Source organism: Muntiacus reevesi, chromosome 3, assembly GCF_963930625.1.
Source record: "Muntiacus reevesi chromosome 3, mMunRee1.1, whole genome shotgun sequence".
NCBI classification, from domain to species: Eukaryota; Metazoa; Chordata; class Mammalia; order Artiodactyla; family Cervidae; genus Muntiacus; species Muntiacus reevesi.
The window spans coordinates 115,702,654-115,726,962 of NC_089251.1; the positions used below are offsets into that span (position 1 = coordinate 115,702,654).

At 49.3% G+C, this 24,309-nt stretch overlaps 1 protein-coding gene and 1 pseudogene across 1 annotated transcript in view; one reads left to right on the plus strand and one right to left on the minus strand.

Annotated features, from left to right (window-relative positions):
• Positions 1-4,024: 4,024 nt before the first annotated feature.
• SPOCD1 (SPOC domain containing 1) overlaps positions 4,025-24,309 on the minus strand; it is a 30,544-nt gene continuing 10,259 nt past the window's right edge. Inside the window, exons 2-14 of the mRNA XM_065928901.1 lie at positions 15,169-15,210; positions 14,002-14,178; positions 13,296-13,356; positions 12,877-12,982; positions 11,941-12,100; positions 11,685-11,801; positions 10,006-10,131; positions 9,763-9,771; positions 7,402-7,583; positions 6,952-7,087; positions 6,342-6,431; positions 5,588-5,774; positions 4,025-4,692 (exon numbers count right to left, since the gene is read on the minus strand). Coding sequence (XP_065784973.1) covers positions 4,025-4,692; positions 5,588-5,774; positions 6,342-6,431; positions 6,952-7,087; positions 7,402-7,583; positions 9,763-9,771; positions 10,006-10,131; positions 11,685-11,801; positions 11,941-12,100; positions 12,877-12,982; positions 13,296-13,356; positions 14,002-14,178; positions 15,169-15,210 — 2,061 coding nt within the window. The remainder of the gene's footprint in view (positions 4,693-5,587; positions 5,775-6,341; positions 6,432-6,951; positions 7,088-7,401; positions 7,584-9,762; positions 9,772-10,005; positions 10,132-11,684; positions 11,802-11,940; positions 12,101-12,876; positions 12,983-13,295; positions 13,357-14,001; positions 14,179-15,168; positions 15,211-24,309) is intronic.
• LOC136163142 (large ribosomal subunit protein uL13-like) lies at positions 19,445-20,015 on the plus strand (annotated as a pseudogene).

The following is a 24,309-nucleotide window of genomic DNA, read 5'->3' on the forward strand; positions in this document are numbered from 1 at the left end:
TTTTAATTATCTGAACCCAACTGGCTACTAAGAGATCAACACAGAGTAGAACTGACTCTCCTCCTTTAACACCTGCTCTGCCATCTCTCTGACTCTGGCTGTTAAGGTTACATAGAGAGAGAGGAGGACAAGAGGGAGCTTCTGCCAGAGCAGAAAGGTGACGTTAGACTCAGGAGAACTTCCCAGTTTTTTAAGAGGCTCTCTGGAACAATCATAGATGGGGGAAAATGGAAACAATGACAGACTTCCATTTTTTTTCCCATCTGTAATGATGCTTTTGAACTGTGGTGCTGGAGAAACCTCTTGAGAGTCCCTTGGACAGCAAGGAGACCAAACCAGTCAATCCTAAAGGAAATCAACTCTGAATATTCATTGGAAGGACTGATGCTGAAGCTGAAGCTCCAATACTTTGGCCTCCTGAGGCAAAGAGCCGACTCATTAGAAAAGACGCTGATGCTGGGAAAGATTGAGGGCAGGAGAAGGGGACGACAGAGGATGAGACAGTTGGATGGCATCATCGACTCAATGGACATGAGTTTGAGCAAACTCTGGGAGATTGTGAAAGGCAGGGAAGCTTGGTGTGCTGAAGTTCATGGGGTCACAAAGAGTCAGACATGAGTGGACAAACGAACAACTAGAAGTCCAAGTTAGAACAACAACTTTCAGATCTGTTGCTCTATTCCAGCCACGCTCCAAGGACCCTCCTCAGCTTCTGCTTTCACAGCCCCAACAGGGAACTCACTTCCTGCCTGCACTGCTACACAGCTGCAGCAGTGAGAAGGTTCTCCATACTGAGCTGACTTCTGCCTCCCTTTGCCCCAAGTCACAGCAGAGGAGTTCCAGTTATTCATAATGGTCCCCAAATGGGGACACTGAGGACAGAAAAGGCAACGGAGTGGCCCCAGGGGTCCCCCAGTCCTCTCCGGTAAAGGCTCAGCTATGCGGCTCTTCAAGCAAAGTTTCTGGCCGCAGCCTCCTGCTAGATCCTGCTCCATCCCAGACGGCAGAGTCCTGGAGAATACTCCCTTGGTTCCCTTAAAACCTCATCTGGTTCTCGAAACTCTCAACTTTACTGCTGCTGTCCTGAGACAGAAGTGTAAGGTTTCTTGGAACAGTTGGCCACTGAGATAGAGAAGGGTGTAAGGGTGTGTGTGGTTAACGGTGGTGATGGGCGGGGTGTCCATGTTTTATCAATCTGGCCTCCAACCTCCAAGAAGGACAAAAAGGCAAACTAATAGTCCTCACCCTGTGCCTCAAATCCAGTCTGTCTTGACATCTGGATGTTCTTCCTGGTGTTTTGTTATCACGACATGAGCTGCAAAGAAGTCAGTTTGCTTTGGTTGGGGCCTGAGAGGAGCTGGGCTCCATGGAGGGAGGGAGAGAGCTATCATGGAGGGCCTACTGTATGCCAGAAGCAGCAAGAAGTGTACCTAAAAGTGACATCTCATTGAACCCTCACATAACCTGATGAGTTAGGGATTAGTATCCCCATTCACAGAGAAGGACACTGAGCCACAGAAAGGGCAACTAAACTTGCCCAAGGCCACACAGACAGGAAATGGCAGAATTGGGATTCCAACCAGGCCTGGCATTGCCTGGCGGGACTCGGTCTTTGGTCACCGGTACTTGGACAGATTCACTCAAATAGCTCCATGAGGTAACTGGGGGGCCCAGGAAACGGTGGTGACTATTACAGTTCACCCACCTAGCCTAAATCTGGGAACATTAATAAGCAAAACACGCATGCGCGGGCCCACGTGCCCATCAGGCGGGATGAGAGAAAAGCAAACGTAACTGTCCAGGGATTGTTGCCCAAACAAGTTCCGACTCCGCCTCTATGTTAATGACATGCAGATACATGTAAATTTGCACAAGCAACCTCTCAAATCTTCGGGAGCAATGGGGTGACACTGGAGCGGTTGCTATAGAAACCCAAAAGCGGCCCCCCTCTTCCCTCTCCTGCACAAGCAAACGCATAGACACGTGCACAAAGACCCAGGGTTCCTCGCTCCAGGGCCTAGAGGTTCGCGGAGTCTCAGAGGGTGTGACCGGAAAGACCCTCAGAGAAGGCGTTCTGCCTGGAGGAAGCACAAACCCGGAGAAAATCTCGGGAGAGCACGACCTTCGGCCTCCCTGTATTAAAACCGAGGGGAACTAGGGGGCTTTTTCAGGTCCGCGGCGGCGACTCCCACTCCGGCCTAGCAACGTAAGCCCCGCCCAGCGTTGCTTGGCAACCCCGAGCCTAGCAACCACCGGCCACGCCCCCTAGTAACAGCTCGCCTAATCTGCGCTTCTGGCCATCTCTGCCAAATAAAAGGCAAGGGGTTGTGGACTTGGGGCAAAAGGTGGGTGACGGTTATGCTGTCCAGATCTCGAAGCAGCCTGAGGATTTACGGAATCACCTATAGTCCTCTCCGAGGCTCAGGGTGCCAGAGGGCCGCATTATCACTCCCATTTACAGAAGGGAAAACTGACGCTCCGAAAGGAAGTTTCAGTCCAGAGTACGGAGCTGCTTCTTCCTTGAGTGCTTGGGAAAGCAGTAAACGCTCTCTTGTCTTCCTGGGAGGAAGCCCTGGGCCTTCAGAAGGGGCGCGCAGCCGTCCCCTTACTGCCTTGTGTTAAGATAATGACCCAAGTTGCTGCCGAGTCAGCATCCAGCCGCAGGTTGCATGGTAATTTGCGTAATTTGCATACAAGACGGAGGCCCAGACAAGGCCCTCGCAACCCTGCCCCCTTCCGCGTTCATCAATCCTGATCCCACTCTCTGTCCCACCCCACCCCCGCAAGCGCCTCCAATTCCTACCGCTAAATTCCCACACTTCGTCCCGCCCCCAGCTGGGCCTCATCCTGCCATCCCCGACCTCCATCCCAAGGTCTAGGGCCCCCTCTGCTGTCGATCGCGAGTAGGACAGCAGCAGAGATCGTGGGGCAGAGAGGTGGGACAGCCCCAACTACTGTCCCAGTGTTCCCAGCCCAGGGCGACGTGGGTAGACTTGGAGAACCGGTGGGCAGTGGAACAACCCTTCAAGCCGAGGCAGGGGATTAAGGCTGGCATCCTGCCGCATGTTCTGTTCTCCAATGGTAGCCCTGCTTCTGGGCCCTGGATTAGGCAGCCAGGATGCAGTTAGTTCCCATGCAGCTCTCTGGAGGTGCACACACAGACACCTTACAACTGCAGCTGCTGTTAGGAGCTCACCCCAGCCCCCAAACAAAGCAGCACCATCCCGCCCTAACACAAGCCTCCAAACCCACCCTGAAAAGTCCACCTCCCAAGCCAAGACCCTTTGCTTGTCTCCAGCATCAGTCTCTGGGGGCTGGCAAGAGAAACAAAGAAGAGACATCCGAGACCCACAGACAAACATAGGATCAGACGCACACACATGCTCACAGGCACATAGACACACAGTGACCCTCAGATACGCACAGAAACAGAGACATGGGGATTATGGTGGTAACCTCCAACCATCCAAAGGGAAAAACCTTGGTAACTGAAAATTTTAAAAACCACTGCAACTTGCTCGCCTTCTCTCCCTAACAATCTTTAAGTGTCAATGCCCTTTCAAAAACCTCATTTCTCTCTCTCTCCTCAACCTAGAGCTGTCCTCTCTCCCATCACTTCTTCTTCCACCCAGTTCAAAATATTTATAAAAATGTTTCCAGAGCCCACCATGGCAACAGGTGAGCCCTGGGGCACAGTGATGGCCCAGGGCCTCAGATAAGCAAAGTTGCCCTGCTCCCCCATCCCTAGCACTTCAGCTCTGCCACACCTGTACACAGAATCTTCCAGATACACCCACCCCAACCCACACAGGGCCAGTCCCAGGGTCCCTCCTGTCAAGCCAGCAGATGCACTCTCAACTTTGCCAAATTCTTTATTAAACCAAAAATCAACACCAGGCAAATAGCAGAACAGGAAACTTAAACAGCTAACCCTCCCCTTCCTATGTCCGTTGCTCTCCCTGGAACACTTAAGAGTTCAGCACTGGTGGGGGAATTAAAGCCCCTCTTCTATGAGTAATGAGGGTCAGGTCTCTCCAGGAAGGGGACTATCAGTGCCAGCTCCATCTGTAGGGCCCAAAGAGGAGTCCAGGGCTGGGCCAGGGGGCTCTGGAGCTGCAAGGGGTTGGCAGAGAAGGCCAAGAGTCCCAGGGGCTGTGGGAGGCTGAGCAGGGGGTTGGGAAAGTTCCTCCTGTCCTGGGGACATCAGTGAGGCTTGGAGCTGCTGCGTCATGGCCACCAGGGATTCAAGATGTTGGAGCAGGGCTTGGTTGGGACAGGAAGCCCTGTGGCAGTGCTGGTCACGGCCAGCTGGTGATGCTGAATAGGGATGCCAGGACTGGCACGAGCCTGGTTTTGCAAGCCACGACCCTCGCCCAGAACCCTGCCAGGTCTCAGGCTCTCTCCACAGACTCCCCCTGCCTCTGGGTGGTCTCTGCCAAGCACAAATTCCCCTTGGAGCCAGGCTGTTTTTGCCGTGGCTCTGCTGCACAGCAGCCCCTGGGGGAGAGGAGCCCTTCAGGGCCACATGTGGTCCCTTGTCCTCTGGCTGGTAGCATCTCATCTCCACTTTTCTGTTGAAGGAGACCATTTTGCGAACGTTCCCCCTCAAGGTGCCAGATCCTTCCGTGGCCGGAAGCCCTGTTTGGGGGAGCAGCACAGCCAGCAACAGGCTTGAGTGAGTGGCTTCCAGGCCTGGAGAAATATGGGGGGAAGAGACCAAAGGCCTGGACAGAGAGAACTCACAGCCCCCAGAAACTGCATTCTGGCTGTGGCCAAGAGGTCTACAGCTTAGACCCCAAGAGAGCTTTCCAGCAGTAAGATGGGGCCCAAGAGGGGCTGAGAATAGTAAGTAGGAGGGTTTAAGACTGGTTCTCATGGTGTGAGAACGGGCTCACTGGCTGAGAATGAGGCATGGATAGTTTGATCTCCAGACTATGTGATTCTACCGTAGTGTCTCCAGATCAGGCAGTCCAGAAACACCAAACACTCTGCTCAGGAATAGGCACATCCCACTCCTTGATACCCCATCCCCCCTCCCAAGCTTTCCTGGAGTCATGCCCTGGAGGCTACCCATGCACAAAAGGCAAGCTTGGCCCAGGACAGCTGTGGTAAGAACATCCCTCCTTCCTCTTTTATTTAGGTCTGGCTTTCAGCCAGTTATTCCTGGTCCTGCCTCTGCTCTGCCGTGTTTGAGTCAAACGTGACTCGCTGGTTAGTTTCTCATCAGCCTTACTGGAGAGGCTATGTGGTGGTTAGGAGCCCAGTCTCTGCTACTGACTGACTCTGTGACTCTAGACAAGTCACTTGCTTTCTCCCTACCTCAGTTTCCTCATCTGTGAAATGAAGAAACTAACAGAACCATTCTGATAGGGTAATGTTGAGGACTGACTGAATTAATTTTTAAGTACAGCTTTCAGAACGCGGTCTCATACTAAGTGGTATACAAATCTGTTCTCACATGCGCCTGTCTTGGGAGTTCCCTGGTGAGACATGCCTGCCTCCACAGAAATGGGTGACTGTGTCAGAAATGCCCGTCTGGTCACCAAACAAGGGGAGGCGGGGTCTGGGACGGGCTTCGGTCACTCACCTGGACCTCCAAGAGGGCGCAGCCTGGAGGGCAGGGGCTGGAAAGCAGGCAGGGGCAGCAGGACCACCCTCACCTGCTCCACAGCGGCCAGGCCGTGGCGCTGCTTGTTGTTGAGGTAGGAGTAGAGCAGGTGGCAGTTCTGGGTGTCCCGAGAGCTCTGTGGGCACAGTCTGACCACGCAGACGTCCTGCGGTTGCAGGAAGGAGAGCAGGTTTAGCAACAGTTATGCTTTGCTCCCAGAGAAGGCAATGGCCCCCCACTCCAGTACTCTTGCCTGGAAAATCCCATGGATGGAGGAGCCTGGTAGGCTGCAGTCCATGGGGTCGCTAAGAGTCGGACTCGACTGAGCGACTTCACTTTCACTTTTCACTTTCATGCATTGGCAACCCACTCCAGTGTTCTTGCCTGGAGAATCCCAGGGACGGGGGAGCCTGGTAGGCTGCCGTCTATGGAGTCGCACAGAGTCAGACACGACTGAAGCGACTTAGCAGCAGCAGCAGCATGCTTTGCTCCTGTGAACACCCCTGGTCTCATCTGAACCTCTGAAAGCCGTGTGAGGAACAGGGTCCCCATTTTTCAGAGGTGGGAACAGAGGGACTTGCCCAGGGTCATACAGGAGGTCTTCAGTCACTGGGGGGGAACTGGACCCAGATATCTTAAACCAGGCATCTGCTCCAGAGCTGGAGCAAAAGAAAGCTCAGGGCTGGGGGGACAGTGCTAGGAGGAGAGGTGGTTCTCACGGCTGGGTGGTTACCTTGGTCTCAGCTGGGCAGATGCTGGCCAGAAAGTCCCAGATAGCATCCGGGGCGATGCAGCTTGCAGAGCGGATCACCTGCGGCAGGGCCTGCAGGCAGGTAGGATGGCCAGTCAGCCTCCCAACTTCCCACCCACTTAGGGCAGACTCAGGACCAGCTACCCGGAAGTTACAGCCTGTGGCCAAGAGGATGGGCAGGCAGTCTATCAGGGCCCCCCATGGTTGTTGGGGCCCTAATTACCCCTGGAGGCCTACAGCCTGTCCTGGTCAATCTGCAACTTCTCAGAAACCCCTCCCTCCCTCCTCTAACTCCTTATCCAATGCTTTAGCTAATCACTCGCTCACTCCTGGTTTTCTCTGACCAGGAAACACCAGACCTTGTCCTGCGTCCTTCCTGCTTTATGCTTTGGGTTACAGGGAGTCCTTTGGCCATGTGTGAAGTGGGACTGGCATCTCATTTGCCCCTGTGCCTAGTATGGGGTCAAGCACAGACAGGGTGCTGACGATTTGTTTCAGAACAATGAGTATGTCAATGAATGAATGGCAGTGTGCATAGCTGAGGGGGCTGGTTAGTGTGCAAAGGAGTCCCTGGAGAGCAGGGCAGGAGTACCTGGATGAGGCGACAGCTGTGTCCTGAGATCAGCTGGGCCTTGACCCGGAACCGCTTGATGCAGAACACGTCCAGAGACCCCTCCCAGGGCAGCTGGATGGGCAGGGCTTTTGTGGGCCCAGCAGGCATCTGGAGCCTAGAAGAAAGGACAGGGAGACAGGGCCAGGCAGAGCAGGTCATCAGGGCTTCCCCAGCAGCTCCTTAGTTTTCAGAGAAGGCCCTGTGACCCCAGTGAGTGCTGGAACACTGGTCCAAGTAAGGCCTTACAAGGTGGAGACCAGTAGGCGGGGGTGATTAGTTCCACTGCACAGACGGGCAAACTGAGGCCCAACAAGAGGCAAGATTTGCCCAAGGCCATATGGAAAAGCTCAGGCTGTGTCTGCTGCCCCAGTGGGTGCCTCGCCTACCCACCCTGCTGGGTTACCCACCTCCTTGCACACTTCCCCACACCTGTCCTTGCACTCTGCTGGAGGCCGCTTCTTGTTTGGGGGCATATCTGGAAAGGACACAGGGACTTGGCTTGGGGTTCTCTGGAAAGCATCATCCCCCATCCTCCTGGCGGCTTTGAGGGAGCTGTCCTTCGATGTAGCGGGCAGGGCCAGTGGGCCACTGTCTGTGGATACCATGGGTCCCTGGGAGGCACAAGAGGGGAGAGGGGGTGGGCTGGGAAGGCAGCTGGGGGAGTCAGGAGGCCTCCTGGTATATGGGGGCCTCAGCGATGTGGTTTTATGTCTCTAAACAAACACCCCTGGTCTCATCTGAACCTCTGAGAGCCGTGTGAGGAACAGTGTCCCCATTTTCCAGAGGCAGAAACAGAGGGACTTGCCTAGGGTCACACAGTAGTTCTGCAGTCACAGGGGGAACTGGACCCACATACCATAAACCAGGCCTCTGCTCCAGAGCTGGAGCAAAAGAGAGCTCAGGGCTGGATGGGACGGTGCTAGGAGGAGAGGTGTCTCACGGCTGGGTGGTTACCTTGGCCTTAGCTGGGCAGATGCTGGCCAGAAAGTTCCAGACAGCATCAGCATAATACATTCTTTAATTACAAAAGTACCACAAACTTGTTACAAAAAATTTAGGAAACACAGAGAATTTGAAAATTAAAAAAAAAAAACACACAAAAATCACTCCTGTCTCACCACTGAGAAGCAACTGCTGATATTTGGGGTATTCCTTTATAATAGCTTATCTATACCCAAAGTTTTGGGAATCCTTTTACTAAAAGAGCTGCGGGACTTCCCTGGTGGTCCAGTGGTTAACAATTTGGCTTCCACTGCAGGGGATGTGGGTTTGATCCCTAGTCGGAGAACTAAGATCCTACATGACACAGGGCAACTAGGCCCACACACCACAACTAGAGAAGCCAGCAGGCTGTAATAAAGATCCGTAGGGCAGTTAAGACCTGCCACAGCCAAATACGTAAATAAATTACTTTAAAAAAAAATGGAGCTGGGATCATATATGCAAGCCTGTCTTTTCATTTTGTCCATGAACCACAGCAGAGGCATATGCCATGCTATACGATCCCTGTAGACACTGCGCTCATGGGGTGGACTGGAGTGTGCGCATCACCACTGTCGCACTGTTGAATGACAACTGAGTCATACCCAGGCTTCCACTATTACAAATAACACTGAGGACATCCTTGAGCAGAAAGTATTTTCCTAAGCTTTCAATTTACCTCCTTAGGATGAGTTCTCATAAGTAGATGACAGAATCAGGGAGAATGAACATTTTTAAAGTCCTAATGCCCATTGCTAAATCAGCTTTTTACCTTACAATAGAACCAGCTTTAAACACACAGTGAACATTTCTTTAGGAAGATTTGAAAAGATCTTGAAACTTTACTTTTGCCTTAAAACCACCTCTAGAGCAGTGGACAAGACTCAGGTTTTGGAGTCAGACAGCCTGGGTGCCAGTCTCCCCCACTGCCAACCAAGCGACCTTGGGTTTGAGGTGCCTCACCCAGGAAACAGGCATCACCCATCTCACTCATTGTGAGGTCTGAATGAGACAGTTTGTAAAAGGGGCACACAGGAGGTGTTCAATCGGAGTAAGGGCTGCTTTCTGTGTCATCTTCCCCTCCCCTCCTCTCCAACCACTCTCTCTACCCATCTCTCTCTGGCTCCTCCCCCTATATTTACATTACATTTTCTCAGGGAACACAGATTGGTTTGGGTTGGGGAACAGCCACACACCCTTAGGGCTCTTCTCTGCGCCGCCAGCAATTCTGGTTGTTGGCTTGGATACTGGTGCAGAAGAGTAGGGATTCTTGTTGGTCATGGTCACTGCCGTTTCCCCTGGAAACACGGCTCAAGGGACCTGCTCAACACTCCCCTATCCTGGACACACAACTGATTAGACCAGGGTGAACATCCGACCAATGGAACACCCAACCAAAGCCAAAACAGCCTTCTCCTGGGAGTGACTGAAGTGAGCCAAGCAGGCACTCCGATTGGCTGCAGGAGGCTGACAATGGATTGGATGGTTTCATTGATTGGAGGGCTGCTCCACCCTGCTGGGTCAAGTGCAAGACGGAGGAGCCGAGGTGGGAGAAGGAGCAGGATGGACACAAGGATGGGGCAGACCCCAAGTGATAAAAGGACATGCTGCACAGACTGCCCTGGACTCCAAGCAGTTCCCTGCTAGAGCATCCTTCAGTCCTTCTTCTGAGTAGAGTAAGCCTCTGCTCCTTACATTCCCAAAAGTCACTGCCTCAAACAGCGTGGCCTGCCTGCTTCCCAACCTGGGATGTGGTCAGAGTGTCTGAGGTTGGGGGGAACTACAGAAAGGGAACTCACTACTCCTCACAGGGGGCGCCTGGGGGGGGGAGCAGCACTGAGAAAGTGTCGGCAGGCCCTGTGCCGGCGGCTGTCTCGCCCCATGCTCTCCCAGACCCTGTGCAGCAACCAACATTCCCCGACTTACAGTGACAACCCTGGGCCTCAGGCGTAGTCAGGTGACTTGCCCACGGCCACACAGCTGGGGAGGTGAGGGCTGGGGCCCGTGGGCACAGGCCCTGCCTGGCAACCACCAGGTCAGGCTCCCACTTACCACCAGGTCCTCCAGGGTCAGCATTTGGTCAATGTCCCGCAGGATCTCAACTTCCCCCTTGTGGGTCAGCTTGGAGGCCGGGAGGCTACACGGCTCCTTCTGCAGCTGCTCAATGATCTCCAGGCCCTGGTGGAGGGGGCAGCCCCTGCTCAGCTGGGGTCAGGGGGACTCTGGCCACCAGGAGCCCATGTGCTCCCTTTCTTCTTCGAGGTCCCTCGACTGTGGCTCCCTGCCGTGCCAGCCGGTTCCCTTCCTCCACACCTCCGCTTCTGCAACTCCCTAACCCGGACAGACCTCCATCACCTGCCCTACCTTTCCATATTCCACTCATTCACCCTCCGACTCAAACCCTGCCTCCCCCAAGAAGTCTTCCAGAACTTTGCCTTCTCCCACAAGTCAAATCTGCCCCAGAATGTATCCCACCCACTCTCTGTCCTGGAAAGAGTGTGTGGTGTCATCAAGAAAGCACAGCCGCCGGCCCACCAGCTGCCACTAATAAAAACCCACAACGTGGTGTGGCCTTGGGCAAGCCCTTGGCTCTAAGCTTCAGTTGATCCGTTCTTTAGAAATGAAATTGAGATTGTCATATTAAACAGCTTATATAGAGTGCTTAGCCCAGAGTCTAGTTCATAGTATTTGCTTCTTGTGATCCTTATTGCTGATCACTGTCATCCTATCTGAAATGTTTCCGGAAAGCCTGTCTGTCCCTTTCTAAGCCCTGGAGAACAGAAGCCCAGTCCTCCCTGTGGGGCTGGCTTTGTGGGCATGGGTTCCATGCAGTAGCTCAGGGTTCTAGAAGGGCCCCAGGCTGTCGTCTTGAAATTCTTAATCACTCAACAAAGTGCTCGCATTTTCATTCTGCATGGGCCCACAATTTACAGAGATGACCCTACTCCCTGACCCCCACAGTGCCCCAACAGAAACTCAGACTGCAGTAGACAGATGCACCTACTAGATTCCACATATTAATTCTAACCAGCCTAGTATCTGTCAGAACAAGGCCTTAGTGCCCCCAGTCCGTCCACGGGCCCCACTCCCTCAGTCAGTCCCCGTCTTTCTCACTGGGCCACCAACAGCCATTACACAAACATCTCCCAAAGCTGGCTCAGCGCCCACCACACTTTCCCTGTCTCAGAGCCATTCCCAGGGAGGGAGAGACCCACAGACACAGAGTGTATGGGAGTGTAACTGTGAACTGTGGGAGGCTGTGGGCGTCCTCACCGGGCCTGGGGCACCAGGAAGACATCCAGCCTTTTCTGGAACTTCTGGGGCTGGAACTAGAGCGGAGGCATCACACTGGGTCTACCCACCATGGATGGCGGATGATATTCCTGGACTTCAGAGTCTGGGCCATCATCCCCAGTCCCCCCACCCCAACACACACACCCCGAGTCCAGCTCCACAGAAAAGCCAGTGGACGACCACACCTCCTGGGACATCACCTCTCCCAGGCTCTCCATCCCCAACCCCCTTCATTTCTGCCTCTTTCCCCTTTTTATCCCCCCAGTGAGAAAAGTCTCTCTGACTCTCTCCCTGTCTGCCTGCTCTGTTTCCTCATTTCTGTCTATCCTGTGCTCCCCTGTCCCACCGCCTTCTTCCTCACTCTCTGTCTCTCCAGCTCCATCCTCAGGCCTCCCCCAAGTCCCTCTGCCGGGTCCTGACCTGATCCGACAACTCACCCTCTTCTCCTCCTGGTCCCGCCAGCGGGCCAGTTCTTGGGGGGCCAGTTGGACTGAGCTCATCCGCACCAGGCCATGGGGGGTGAGGTCTCCGTGAACCACTTTGAGAAACAGCTCCTGCGGGGGTAAGGGCTGCATCACACCGCTTGGAGAACCCCAACCCCAACCCCGCCTGGCACTCCCAGGTCAGGCTCCCAGATACTGCAGGGTTTCCCACCTCGGAAGGGGCCCTCGCCCGGCCTGGAGGCCCGCTCACCGGGTTCCTGGGGTCCCGCAGGTTGAACAGCAGGCTGCGGTACTTGGTCTTGTAGCGGCCGTTGGTGGCCTGTGTCAAGTTGAAGAGGGCTGCCTCGATGCCAGCGGCGATGCCCCCCACGACCTTCTCACTCAGCACCAGGTCTGGGTGCTCTCGAAGGCTGTGGGGTGGGGAGGGGAACAAGGGCAGGGCCAGGGCACTGAGCCCGAGCGCGAGCAGGGGTGGGGAACAGGGTTTAGGCCAACTCTGGTTTCTACTCTGAGCATTTTCCTACGTGAACCCATCTCTCCACACTCTGTGAGGAACAAGTATCATCATTCCCCACTTACAGATGGGTGACTGCTGCTCAGAGAAGATAAGGAGCTTGCCAAGGCCACATGATGAGTGGAAAAGCAAGTTCCGATTGCTCAGCCCCTGCTCTCTCTGGCCAGTGAACCAGGGTATGGATGGAGGGGCAGAAGCCGGGAGGGGGGAGGGTAAGGTGCTGGTCAGGGCAGAGGATGGAGACCTAGCCCTGGATATAAACCTGAATCGGCCACTGACTTGCTGTGTGGCCTTTGCAAAATCCTGCCCTCTCTGGGCCTTGGTCTCACCATTAGTAAAATGAGAGCCCTGAGCTCAGATCTCTGAGATGGTCCCAGCACAGAGTCGCCCTGTGTCTGAAAGCATTTTCTGTGAGTGATACCCACGAGGACCGAGCAGACACTGGGAGCTGCAGTGGCTTAAAGGAAAAGCGCCACCTTGCAGCCAGAGAGACCCAGGTTCAAATCCGGCTCTCCACTGGCTTGCTGTGTGAGCAAGTGACCTCATAGGACAAAACAGGGCTAGTGGTACACACGGAAGCCCTCAGAACACGGCTCAGCCCCGGGAGGTGGGACATGGGAGGGCAACCCTTCAGAATGTCTGGGTGTCAGAGGACATGGAGCAAGGCCTTACCGACTCCACAGCGCCTCCTGCATGGCATGGACCACGGTGTCCCGCACCACGGTGTCCCGCACCCCAGTATCCAGGGGTGGCTTCTCCTGTTGGGGCTGAAGCTGAGCTGTAGGGAAAGAGAGTCATGGGCTCCCAGGGGATGCTCAGGGACAAGGGTATGGGGCAGCTCAAGGTTGAGGGGCTTAGGGAGATAAGGAAGGGGTCCCACCTCAGGGACCCAAGGGGTCTAGGATGTCTGTCTGCTGAGTCCAGGCAGCCAGCAGCTCCCACCCCTTTGGGGAAGGACTGCAGGCAGATGGTGGGGGGAGGAGAGGAATCCTGGCAGGGCTTAGGTCAGGAGCTGGGCATGAACCCCGACTGTCCCCAGAAATTCCTGGAAGACCGGCGGCTGCTGAGGGGCACCCTCCACAGCCCCTCACCTAAGTCCTCGCCCCCTGCTTGTTCACCAGGCTCCTCCTCTTCAGCCTTCACTGGGTCACACTGTGGGGGAAGGGTGAGGAACTGAGGCCCTGTCCCTGGGTACAGCCTCCTGGCCCCAGAGTGAGGGGGGCACCATCTCCCCACTTGCCTGTGCACCCCCACATTCGCTCTGACCTGTGCCGCAGCAAGGGAGACAGCATGGCCAGAGCAGAAGCACTCACCCCTAGACACTCAGCTCTGGCCTCCTGAACACGAACCCCCACCTGCAACAGAACGAGGATGCAGAGAAGAAGGGGGAGTCCCTGGGGTGCAGGGACTGACTCCTGGGGATGGTGAAAGGGGCCAGCGAGGCCATCAGGACCCCCCTCCCTGAGGGAGGTGGCTAGAGGATCTTGGAATGGCGGGACATGCCAGTTGGCCAGGAACGAAGGTCCATGACCACTCTCTCCCCAAATGCATGGAGGCCACGGGCCCTCCCTCCCTCCCTTGCTGCAGTCGAGCTCCTGAACCCGGCAGTGCAGGGGAAGGCGCACACAGGCACCAGGCTAGACGACCGTCTAACGCACCTCTGGCTGTCACGTTCTGTGTGACCACGGGCAAGTCACAGCATCGCTCTGGGCTGCAGCCCCGTCTCCGTGAACCACACGCCCATGTGTCCCTCCCAGCAGGATTAAGCGACGTCAGTGTAAAGACCCTGCTCTGTACCTGGCGCCTCACACGGCCCCGGGCCTTGCGCCTTTTCTTCCTTCTGGGCCTCTGGGCAGATGAGGCTGAGTAGGCCTCCATCATGTCCTCCAGAACCTCCAGCTTTGGAGGTAGCTGCCCCACTGCCTGGCCGTAGCTCACGGCCCCCAGGAGGTAGATCACTGGTTCGGAACCAACCTGCCAGGGGAGAAGAGCCTTTCAGACCACTAATCTCATCTGCAATTTACAGTCCTTTCTCTTCCCCGCTGAACTGTAAGCTCCATGAGGACAGACAGCATGTGTGTCTTGGCCCCCCTGTACTCCCAATGCCTGGAAAAGGCCTGGCACTCAGTAGGGTTCAGTTAATGTTTGCTGACTGCCTGGCCTCCATCCCAGGAAAGAAGCCTGGCTTCTTTCTCATCCTCTCGGTTTCACCCTTCCTCCCAGCCATGTTCATAGTTACTTGGACCCTGTACTGAGACCCTTCTCACCCTTTTGACCAGAGATGCATCTTACCAGGGGCTCATATCCTGTTCTGAGTCCACCCTCTCTTTCTCAAAATCTCTGTCAGGCCCCTTTTTGGGGGTCAGTGACTTGCCTTTTCCCCCTGAAGCAGCCACATGGTGAACATATCCATGACCCCTCTGAAAGCCTACTGATCATCCCTCTATTACCCAAAGAGGAAGCCCTTCATGACCCTTTCAAGGTGCAGAGTAGTTCTGGGTCTTCTGATGATGTATAGAACCTATTCTGCTCCCCTTTCTGCTTTGGCCACCAGGAAGCTTAGTTTTAACTCTAAGCCTAGCAGTTGTACCTTTCCAGGATTGGTAGAGTAACGGGTTGTTAGTAACAAGATTTCCCCTTCTCCTTGCCCTTTTCTCACTTTCCTTAGACTTTTATCCCATTTAAGTGTGTTTTGATTCTTCCAATTTATTACAAGTCACCAGGAGTTGTTTTGAAAGTAGATGGGTCTGAAAACTAATCCTTGAGTAAATGATCATGAATGGTCAGGTTCCAAGGTTTAGGGAAAAATGGAAGTCTGAGATTCACATCATATTGAATGGGGATGCTCTGGAAGAGGGCAGGCAGGGGCGAGGGACTGGGATTGTCTCTAGGGAGGACCCCTCCCACCCCACCAAACCTCAGAAGAGGGAGAAAGAAGAGCAGTAATAAAAAGCAAAAACCTACGTAACACACAAGCTTCACTCCATGGGCCATTCTCATCGTCTCCTTGGAGAGAAAGAGGATAGAAAGATTAGAATTCAGAGGACCCAGTGACCCCCGCCACCCCCCCCCCCCAGTGAATTCATAAGAAGACACCCACACAAAGGTGAAAGATGTATATTCAGTGTTCGCTGGATTGGCATTTGTAACCAAAAAACGGGGTACAATCCAATGTCCATCAAAAGGAGAATGGTTAGTAAATAGTGACATATCATACTATGGATTCTAAAAGTGAAAGTTGCTCAGTCTGACTCTTTGCGATCTCATGGACTATAAAGGCCATGAAATTCTCCAGGCCAGAATACTAAGTGGCCATTAAAAAGAGTGAGTCATAGGAAAAACCACCGTTTGTTAAGAGCTTATAAAGCAGCTGGCTATGGAGGGAGCATGTCATACGTGGTCTTACTACGATCTCTGAACAACACCATGGACTATGTATTATTTCTATCCCCATTTTACAGATGATGAAACTGAGGCTCAGAGCAGCTCTGAAAACTCCCGTAGCTACTAAGCGGCAGAGCTAGAATTAGAATCTAGTTCTGTCTGACTCCAAAGTCCAGGCATTTAACTGCTGCACTATGTGGAGAACACTGACAGATGTGATAAGATTCATGGAAAGATGTCAAGCTGTATAGTTTGGAGAAAAAGAAAAAAATAGGTTATGGAGCAGTATGTGTTGCATAAGCCAATTTATGTAAATATATATTTATAGATGCATAATACAGGTTATCTCTGGGGAATGAAAATTCCAGGGGGACTTTCACTTTCTACTCGAAGACACTTGGGTATTTATGTTATTCAAAATGAGCATGTGTTTCTTTTACAATTACATACTATTTTTAAAATGAGAAAGTTCAGAACAATGCGTATAGTGTGCTACCATTTGCTTTAAAAAGAAACAGAATTTTTAATTTGTATTTGTTTGCATCTGCATAAAATACCTCTGGAAGTATCTACAAGACCTGGTAACAGAGGCTTCCAGTAGGAAAGGAACTGGGAGCTGGGAAAGAGGTTTTTCACTTTTTTTTAAAACCATGGGAATGAGTCAGCCTTTCAAAAAAGTAAATTGAGGAAAAAAAAGGGGGAGGAGACAAGAAAACAGGATTACCTGGGAAGGAAAGCAGGCAAGAGATTAAAAATGGTCTTTCCAAGTTTAAAACCTTTAGGCTGGCCCCTGTTCTCAGGGGTCCACATACCAGTGCTATGAGGCTCCAAACAACAGGCAGCAGAATCAGACCGGCAAAGACTTCAGATACTAGACTTATCAGACAAGAATAACAATGTATGTATGTATAATATGCTTAAATAAATAAAAGGTGAGGGGACTTTGCTGGTTGTCCAGTGGTTAAGAATTTGCCTTCCAATGCAGGGACATGGCTTTGATCCCTGGTCGGGGAACTAAGATCCCACATGCCTCAGGGCAAGTATACTGGCACACCGCAACTAGAGAAAGCCTGCACGCCACAGTGAAGACCCAGTGCGGCCAAAAAAGAAAGGGTGAGGTCAAACACATCAGTCAGTTCAGTGGCTCAGTCGCGTCCAACGGTTTGCAAGTGCGTGGGCTGCAGACACCAGGCTTCCCTGTCCATCACCAACTCCCAGAACTTGCTCAAACTCCTGTCCATCGAGTCTGTGATGCCATCCAACCATCTCATGCTCTGTCGTCCCCTTCTCCTCCTGCCTTCAATCTTTCCCAGCATCAGGGTCTTTACAAGTGAGTCAGTTCTTTGCATCAGGTGGCCAAAGTATTGGAGCTTCAGCACCAGTCCTTCCAATGAATATTCAGGACTGATTTCCTTTTAGGATGGACTGGTTTGATCTCTTTGGGACTCTCAAGAGTCTTTTCCAAAACCACAGTTCAAAAGCATTAATTCTTTGGTGCTCAGCTTTCTTTATAGCCCAAACATGATGAAGGGCAAAAATACATATAAAAGACCAAGCATATTTGGTTGGGAACCAAACACAACTTCTGGAAATGAAAAATGTGATAATAAGTTTGAAAATTTAAAAAGTCAATATATAGGCCTAACAGTATTAGACAGCTGAAATAAGCTAGTGAACTAGAAGATAGGTTTAAAGAAATTATCCAAATTATTCACAGCACAGAGACCATGAAACACAATTAAAGAAACACAAAAGACAGAGTGAAAAGCACTGATTTCACTCAAACCAAAGTTCCAGAAGGAAAGAACTGAGCAGAGGGAGTATTTGAAGATAGATGACTAAGAATTTTCCAGAACTGATAAAAGACAACAATTTACAGATTCCAAAAGCTTAGTGAATTTCAAAAAGTTTAAGTAAAAGTAAATTCACACCTAGTGAATTTAGGTGAAATTCATAGTGAAACTGCTCCACAGCAGTGATAAGGACATCCTAAAAGCACCGAGAAAAAATAACCATCTAACACTTTGCTAACCATCTAGCACTGACAATGTGCTACTACTGTTCTGAATACTCTCCATGTTAGTCCACTTAATCCTCACCACAATGCTGTGAGTTAGATATCGGTACTGTTATCGCCCTTATTTTACAGAAGAGGAAACTGAGGCACATGGAGGTGCAGAAAGGCTACTCAGTTTCCTCAGTGTCATACAACCAGTAAACCAGAGATCTAAGATTTAAATCCTGGCTGTCTGATTCCAGGGGTTTCCCCTGGTAGCCCAGCTGGTAACGAATCTGCCTGCGATGCAGAAGATTCCTGGGTCAGGAAGATTCGGGGGAAAAGGGTTAGGCTACCCACTCCAGTATTCTTGGGCTTCTGTGGTGGTTCAGATGGTAGAGAATTTGCCTGCAATGCAGGAGACCTGGGTTCAATCCCTGAGTTGGGAAGATCCCCTGGAGGAGGGCATGGCAACCCACTCCAGTGTTCTTGCCTGGAGAATCCCATGGACAGAGGAGCCTGGTGGGCTACTGTCCATGGGGTCGCAAAGAGTCAAACACGACTGAGCATACAACACAGCCTGATTCCAGAGGTCACACCTTTAACCACTAATGCTACAATATGTGTGTATGCTCAGTCATGTCCAACTTTTTGTGACCCCCATGGACTATAACCCGCCAGGCTCCTCTGTCTACGGAATTTTCCAGGCAAGAAAACTGGAGTGGTTGCCGTTTCCTACTCCAGGGGATCTTCCTGACCCAGGGATCCAGTCGGCATCTCTTGCGTCTTGGCGGGTGAATTCTTTACCACTGTACCACCTGGGAAGCCCAACGCTATAATGCCTCTCAGCAAAAGATATCTCACCTACAAAGAAATGGCAGTTAAACTAACAGCTAACTTTTCAGTAGTAACATGGATGGCAAAATGTAGCAGAATAATATTTTCAATGTGCTTAAAGAAAATAACTATCAATTGGACACAAAAATTATTTTTTGAGAACAATGACAAAATAAAGATACCATAAGTTACAAAACAGAAATAGACTTACAGACATAAAAAACAAACTTATGGTTACCAAAGAGGATAGCAGAGTGGGGTATAAATTAGGAGCATGGGATTAACATACACACACTACTACACATAAAACAGATAAACAGCAAGGACCTACTGTATAGCACAGGGAACTATATTCAATACCTTAAAATGTATGAATATAGTTCCCTGTGCTATAATGAAAAGAATCTGAAAAAGAATAGATTCAGTGAGTCAAATCACTTTGCTCTATACCAGAACCTAACACAACACTGTGAATTAATTATACTTCAATTGAAAAAAAAGTTTTAAAAATTAAAAAATAAAGGTATCATAGAGAAAAACCAAGAGAGTTGTTTTTTAAAATAATTTTATCTTTCTTAATAAACATTAAGGGATGAACTTGAGGCAAAAGGAAAAAAACATGATCCAGACAGAAAAACTGAGATGCAAAAAAGAATTCTGACCAAATAAAATGATAAATATGTGGTTAAACCTAAACAAACACAGATTCTGTGAAACTATAATATTTGGGTAATTTGTGGGACTGGAAAAATAACTGAGGTCTAACTTCCTAGATAACAACATCACATAAATTGGAGGGGTGCATGCCTGGAATTAAAGCATTCCAAGATCCCGTTATTTCAGAGGAAGATAGTAACTACCTTTAAACTTTGATAGCCTAGGTATTTCTGTTGACATTTCTACCAGACATCAAAAGAATATAAATAGGACACAGAAGACTTCCAAACTACTAGAGAGATAAAAAGGAATAACAAAAAGCAGTCAATCTAAAAACAGACAATAAGCCCCATTCAGCTGCCAAAGATGGCAGAACGGCAGGTCATCGTGCTCAATGCCCGAAGCCATCATGGCCGAGCAGGTGCTTCTGGGCCAGAAGGTGTGGTCCTGTGCTGTGAGGGCATCAGCATCTCTGGCAATTTCTACAGAAGTAAATTGAATTACCTGACCTTCCTCTGCAAACAGATAAACACCAACCCCCTTCTGCGGCCCCTACCACTGCTGAACCCCCAAAGGCCTGAGGCACGCTGCTCCACAAGGCCAAGCGAGGCCAGGCCGCTCTGGACCACCTCAAGGTCTCTGAGGCGATCCCACCACCCTATGACCAGAAAAAGCACATGGTGGTTCCTGCCACCCTCAGATTGTGCATCTGAAGTCTAGGCGAAGTCTGCCTAGCTAGGGCACCTGGCTCATGAGGTTGGCTGGAAGTACCAGGCAGTAAAAGCCACCCAGAAGGAGAAGAGAAAAGAGAAGGCCAAGTGCCATTATCAGAGGCAGTAGTACCTAATGAGGCTACGGAAGCAGGCTGAAGGGAACGTAGAGGAAGAAAACTGACAAATTCACAGGGGTCCTCAAGAGCCATGGATTTCTAGTCTGAGCCCAATAAAATGGTTTACTGTGGGGGACCCCCAGGGGCTGCCATCCAGGTGCCACAGGCAGCCTGGGGCTTAGAAGCCTGGGTACAGCGGAGGGGCCTTTCTCATGGCTGTTTAAGAAGGGCCTCTTTAAAAGTGTGGACAGGGCTGTATTATCCACACGCTCTAAGGGCTGTGCAGGCATAACTTGCCTGAGACCTGTTCCTTCATGAGAGTTTTAGAACGCAGACGGTTGGAACAATCAGTGCTGTTGCAATAGTGGCAAAAGTGAGCTGGAAGGCGTCATTGGACGGGACACCACCTTGAGTACAGGGAGCCTGCTCAAGCTTCCCACGTGGTTGGACACACTCTGCAGCTGCTAGGATGTGAGGCAACGGTTGGGCAGCATGAATCTGGGGTTCTAAAAGGTATTCATGGAAGGGAAGCACAGCCACGGGGTCACAGGCATTGCCCCTGTGTCTTCCCCATATTTTGTGATCCAAAATTAATAAATTGATTTTAAAGAAAATATAAATAAATAAAAGGAGATAATAAAAGGGAGAAAGCATATAGAAAATGCAGGGTATACTCAAAGTACAAAGTAAGACAGTAGGAATAGGTTCAAATAACTCGATAACTACAACAAATGTAAATGGACTAACACTTCAAATGAACACAAAAATTATCAGATCTTTAAAAAAGAAAATCCAATTATAAGTATTTATAAAGGAATTTGAAAGAGAGTAGATATATGTATAACAGAATCACTTTGCTGTACATATTGTACACTGTGAAACATATTGTTAACCAACTGTATCCAATATAAAATTAAATTTTAAAAATAATAAAATTTTTAAAAGGCAAAAAAGGTATTTGTAAAACCTATTTCTAAAACACAGTGATGCAAAAAGGTTAAGAGAAGAAAATGGAGTAATATGTGAATGGGTAAATACTAACGAAAATAAAATTTTGTAGCTACACTAGTATCAGATAAAACAGATTTTAAGGCAAAAAATAATGAGGTAGAGACCTTATTACATAATGACTAGCAGTTTCACCAAGAAGCTGCAACAATTCTAAATGTATAAGCATCTAATAACATAACCTCCAAAAACATAAAGTAAAAATTGGCAAAGCATGAAAATGACAAATCCACATTGTAGCAAGAAATTTTTACATATTTCTCTTAATTATTGTTAAATCTAGCTGAAAAAAAAATCAGTGAGTAGAAAAAAGATTCAATGAAAACAATGAAGAAGTCTAATCTGTGTACATAGATAGAACACTGTTCTTAACAACTAGAGTACACATATTCTTTTCAGGTATACATGCAACATATATGAAAATTAAGCACAGCCTAAACTATAAAGCAAATCTCAGCAAGTTTCAAAAAACGAGTATTTTTTAGATCAACACTCCCCAATTAAATATGAATGAGCCATAGGTATATTTTTAAGTTTCCAGCAGCCACATTAAAAAAGAGTAAATAAGAAACAAGTGAAATTCATTTTATATTTTACTTAACACATCCAAAACATTATCATTTCAACATTGAAAAAAAGTTCCCAAAAAGTTCCCTCAGTTTTAAGGTTAAAAGCAAAAGACACGTATTTCATTTTCACCAAGAACTTCAATGGGGAATCCAATCACTGGTTGTTCCACTACCTTTTGCCATTTTTCAGGCAAATTCATAATTCCATCTCCCCAAAACTTTTTATCTTTTTGAGCAAAGAATTGTTCCAGGTGCCTTTTATAGTCTTCAGGAAATTGAATTTTTTTTTCCACTAAGAGAATTTTATAAGCACAAACTAAATAGACATCTGAAGATACAGTGTCTGGTGAACATGCAGATGAATCAGAATTTTCCAGCCAAGCTGTAACAGTTTTTTCCTGGTCATCAAAGAAACATGTGGTCTTGTGTTATCCTGATATATGTAGCCTGTTGACTAATTCTGGACACTTTTCATCAAGTGCTGCCTTCAGTTGGTCTAATTGGGAGCAATACTTGTTGGAATTAACTGTCTGGTTTTCCAGAAGGAGCTCATAATAGAGGACTCCCTTCCAATCCCACCATATATACAACATCACCTTTTTTGGCTGAAGACTGGCCTTTGGTATGGTTGGTGGTGGTTCATTTCACTTGCCCCAAGATCTCTTCCATTCCACATTATTGTACAGTGTTCACTTTTCATCATCTGTCGCAGTTTGTTTTAAAAACGGAATGTTGTAATTTTGTTTAAGTAGACAATCGCATGCAGAGATACAGTCAGGAAGGGTTTTTTCGCTTAACTTATGTGGAATCCAAACATCAAAGCAATTACCATGACCAAGCTGGTGCAAACGATCTTCAGTGCTTGATGTGGATATTCTGAGTATGTCGGCTACCTCTCATGCGGTAGGACATTGCATGTGTGCTCAGTCACTCAGTGGTGTCCAACTCTTTGCGACCCCACGGACTGCAGCGCTCCAGGCTCCTGTGTCCACAGGATTCTCCAGGCAAGGATACTGGGGTGGGTTGCCATTTCCTCCTCCAAGGGATCTTCCCGATTCAGGGATCGAACCCATATCTCATGTATCTCTTGCACTGGCAGGCAGATTCTTTACAACTGATCCACTTGGGAAGCTGGGTATAATGTTAATTTTAATTGTTCTCAATTAATGCCTCAATTTAATCCCTATCAACTTCATGGGAAGATCTCCCAGAGAAGAATACGGCAACCCACTCCAGTATTCTTGCCTGGGAAATCCCATGGACAGGGGGCTACAATCCACGGGGTTGTAAGAGTTAGACACAATATAGCAACTAAACCACCATCAGCACCACCTTCAACTGGTCTACCCAACCATAGAGCATCATCCAGCAAGCAATCTCCAGCATGAAACTTTGAAAACCACTTTTGACATGTTTAACCACTCACAGCACCTTCTCCATACACTGCACAAACCTTTTTTTTGCATTTTAGTTATGTTTTTACCTTTCTTGAAATAATAAAGCATAGTATGCTGAAAATGTTTCTTTTTATCTTTCGTCTTCAATATTAAAATAGCTACACAAAAATTCAACATTGTGGGGAAAAATATCAATAATCTCAGATATGCAGATGACACCACCCTTACGACAAAGTGAAGAGGAGCTAAAGAGCCTCTTGATGAAAGTGAAAGAGGAAAGTGAAAAAGCTGGCTTAAAATTCAACATTCACAAAACTAAGTTCATGGCAACCAGTTCCATCACTCCATGCCAAATAGATGGAGAAACAATGGAAACAGTGACAGACTTTATTTTCTTGGGCTCCAAAATCACTGCAGATGGTGACTGCAGCTATGATATTAAAAGACGATTGCTCCTTGGAAGAAAAGTTATGACCAATTTAGACAGAATATTAAAAAGCAGAGACATTACTTTGCCAACAAAGGTCCGTCTAGTCAAAACTATGGTTTTTCCAGTAGTCATGCATGGATGTGAGAGTTGGACGGACCATAAACAAAGCTGAGCACCGAAGAATTGATGCTTTTGAACTCTGGTGTTGGAAAAGATTCTTGAGAGTCCCTTGGACTGCAAGGAGACCCAACCAGTTCATCCTAAAGGAAATCAGTCCTGAATATTCACTGGAAGGACTAATGCTGAAGCTGAAACTCCAATACTTTGGCCACCTGATGTGAAGAACTGACTCATTGGAAAAGACCCTGATGCTGGGAAAGACTGAAGGCGGGAGGCCAAGGGAACGACAGAGGATGAGATGGCTGGATGGCATCACTGACTCAATGGACATGAGTTTGAGTAAACTCCGGGAGTTGGTGATGGACAGGGAGGCCTGGCATGCTGCAGTCCACGGGGTCGCAAAGAGTCGAACACAACTGAGCGACTGAACTGAACTGAACACAAGAATTCACCAATTTTGAAGTTTTTTAAAATGCATGCTACTATGACAAGCCTAATAATCCATATAACACATTATTAGTGAAATTTTAATTTCTTTTTTTTCAGTGACTAAGTCACTGAAATCCAGTATTGTATTTACACGTATAGTACATCTCAATTTGGACTGGCAAACTTTCAAGTGCTCAGCAGAGACAAGTGGCCACCACATCAGACGACTCAGATAAAGATCACTTTCTCAGGCCACAATATGAGTTAGTTAAAAAGCAATAATAAAGGCTTCTCTGGTGGCTCAGCGGTAAGGAATCCACCTGCCAATGTATGAGACAGAGGTTCGATCCCTGGTCAAGAAGATGCCACATGTCACAGAGCAGCTAAGCCCGTGCACCACAGCTGCTGAGCCTGTTCTCTAGAGCCCGGGAACCTCAACCTCTGAGCCC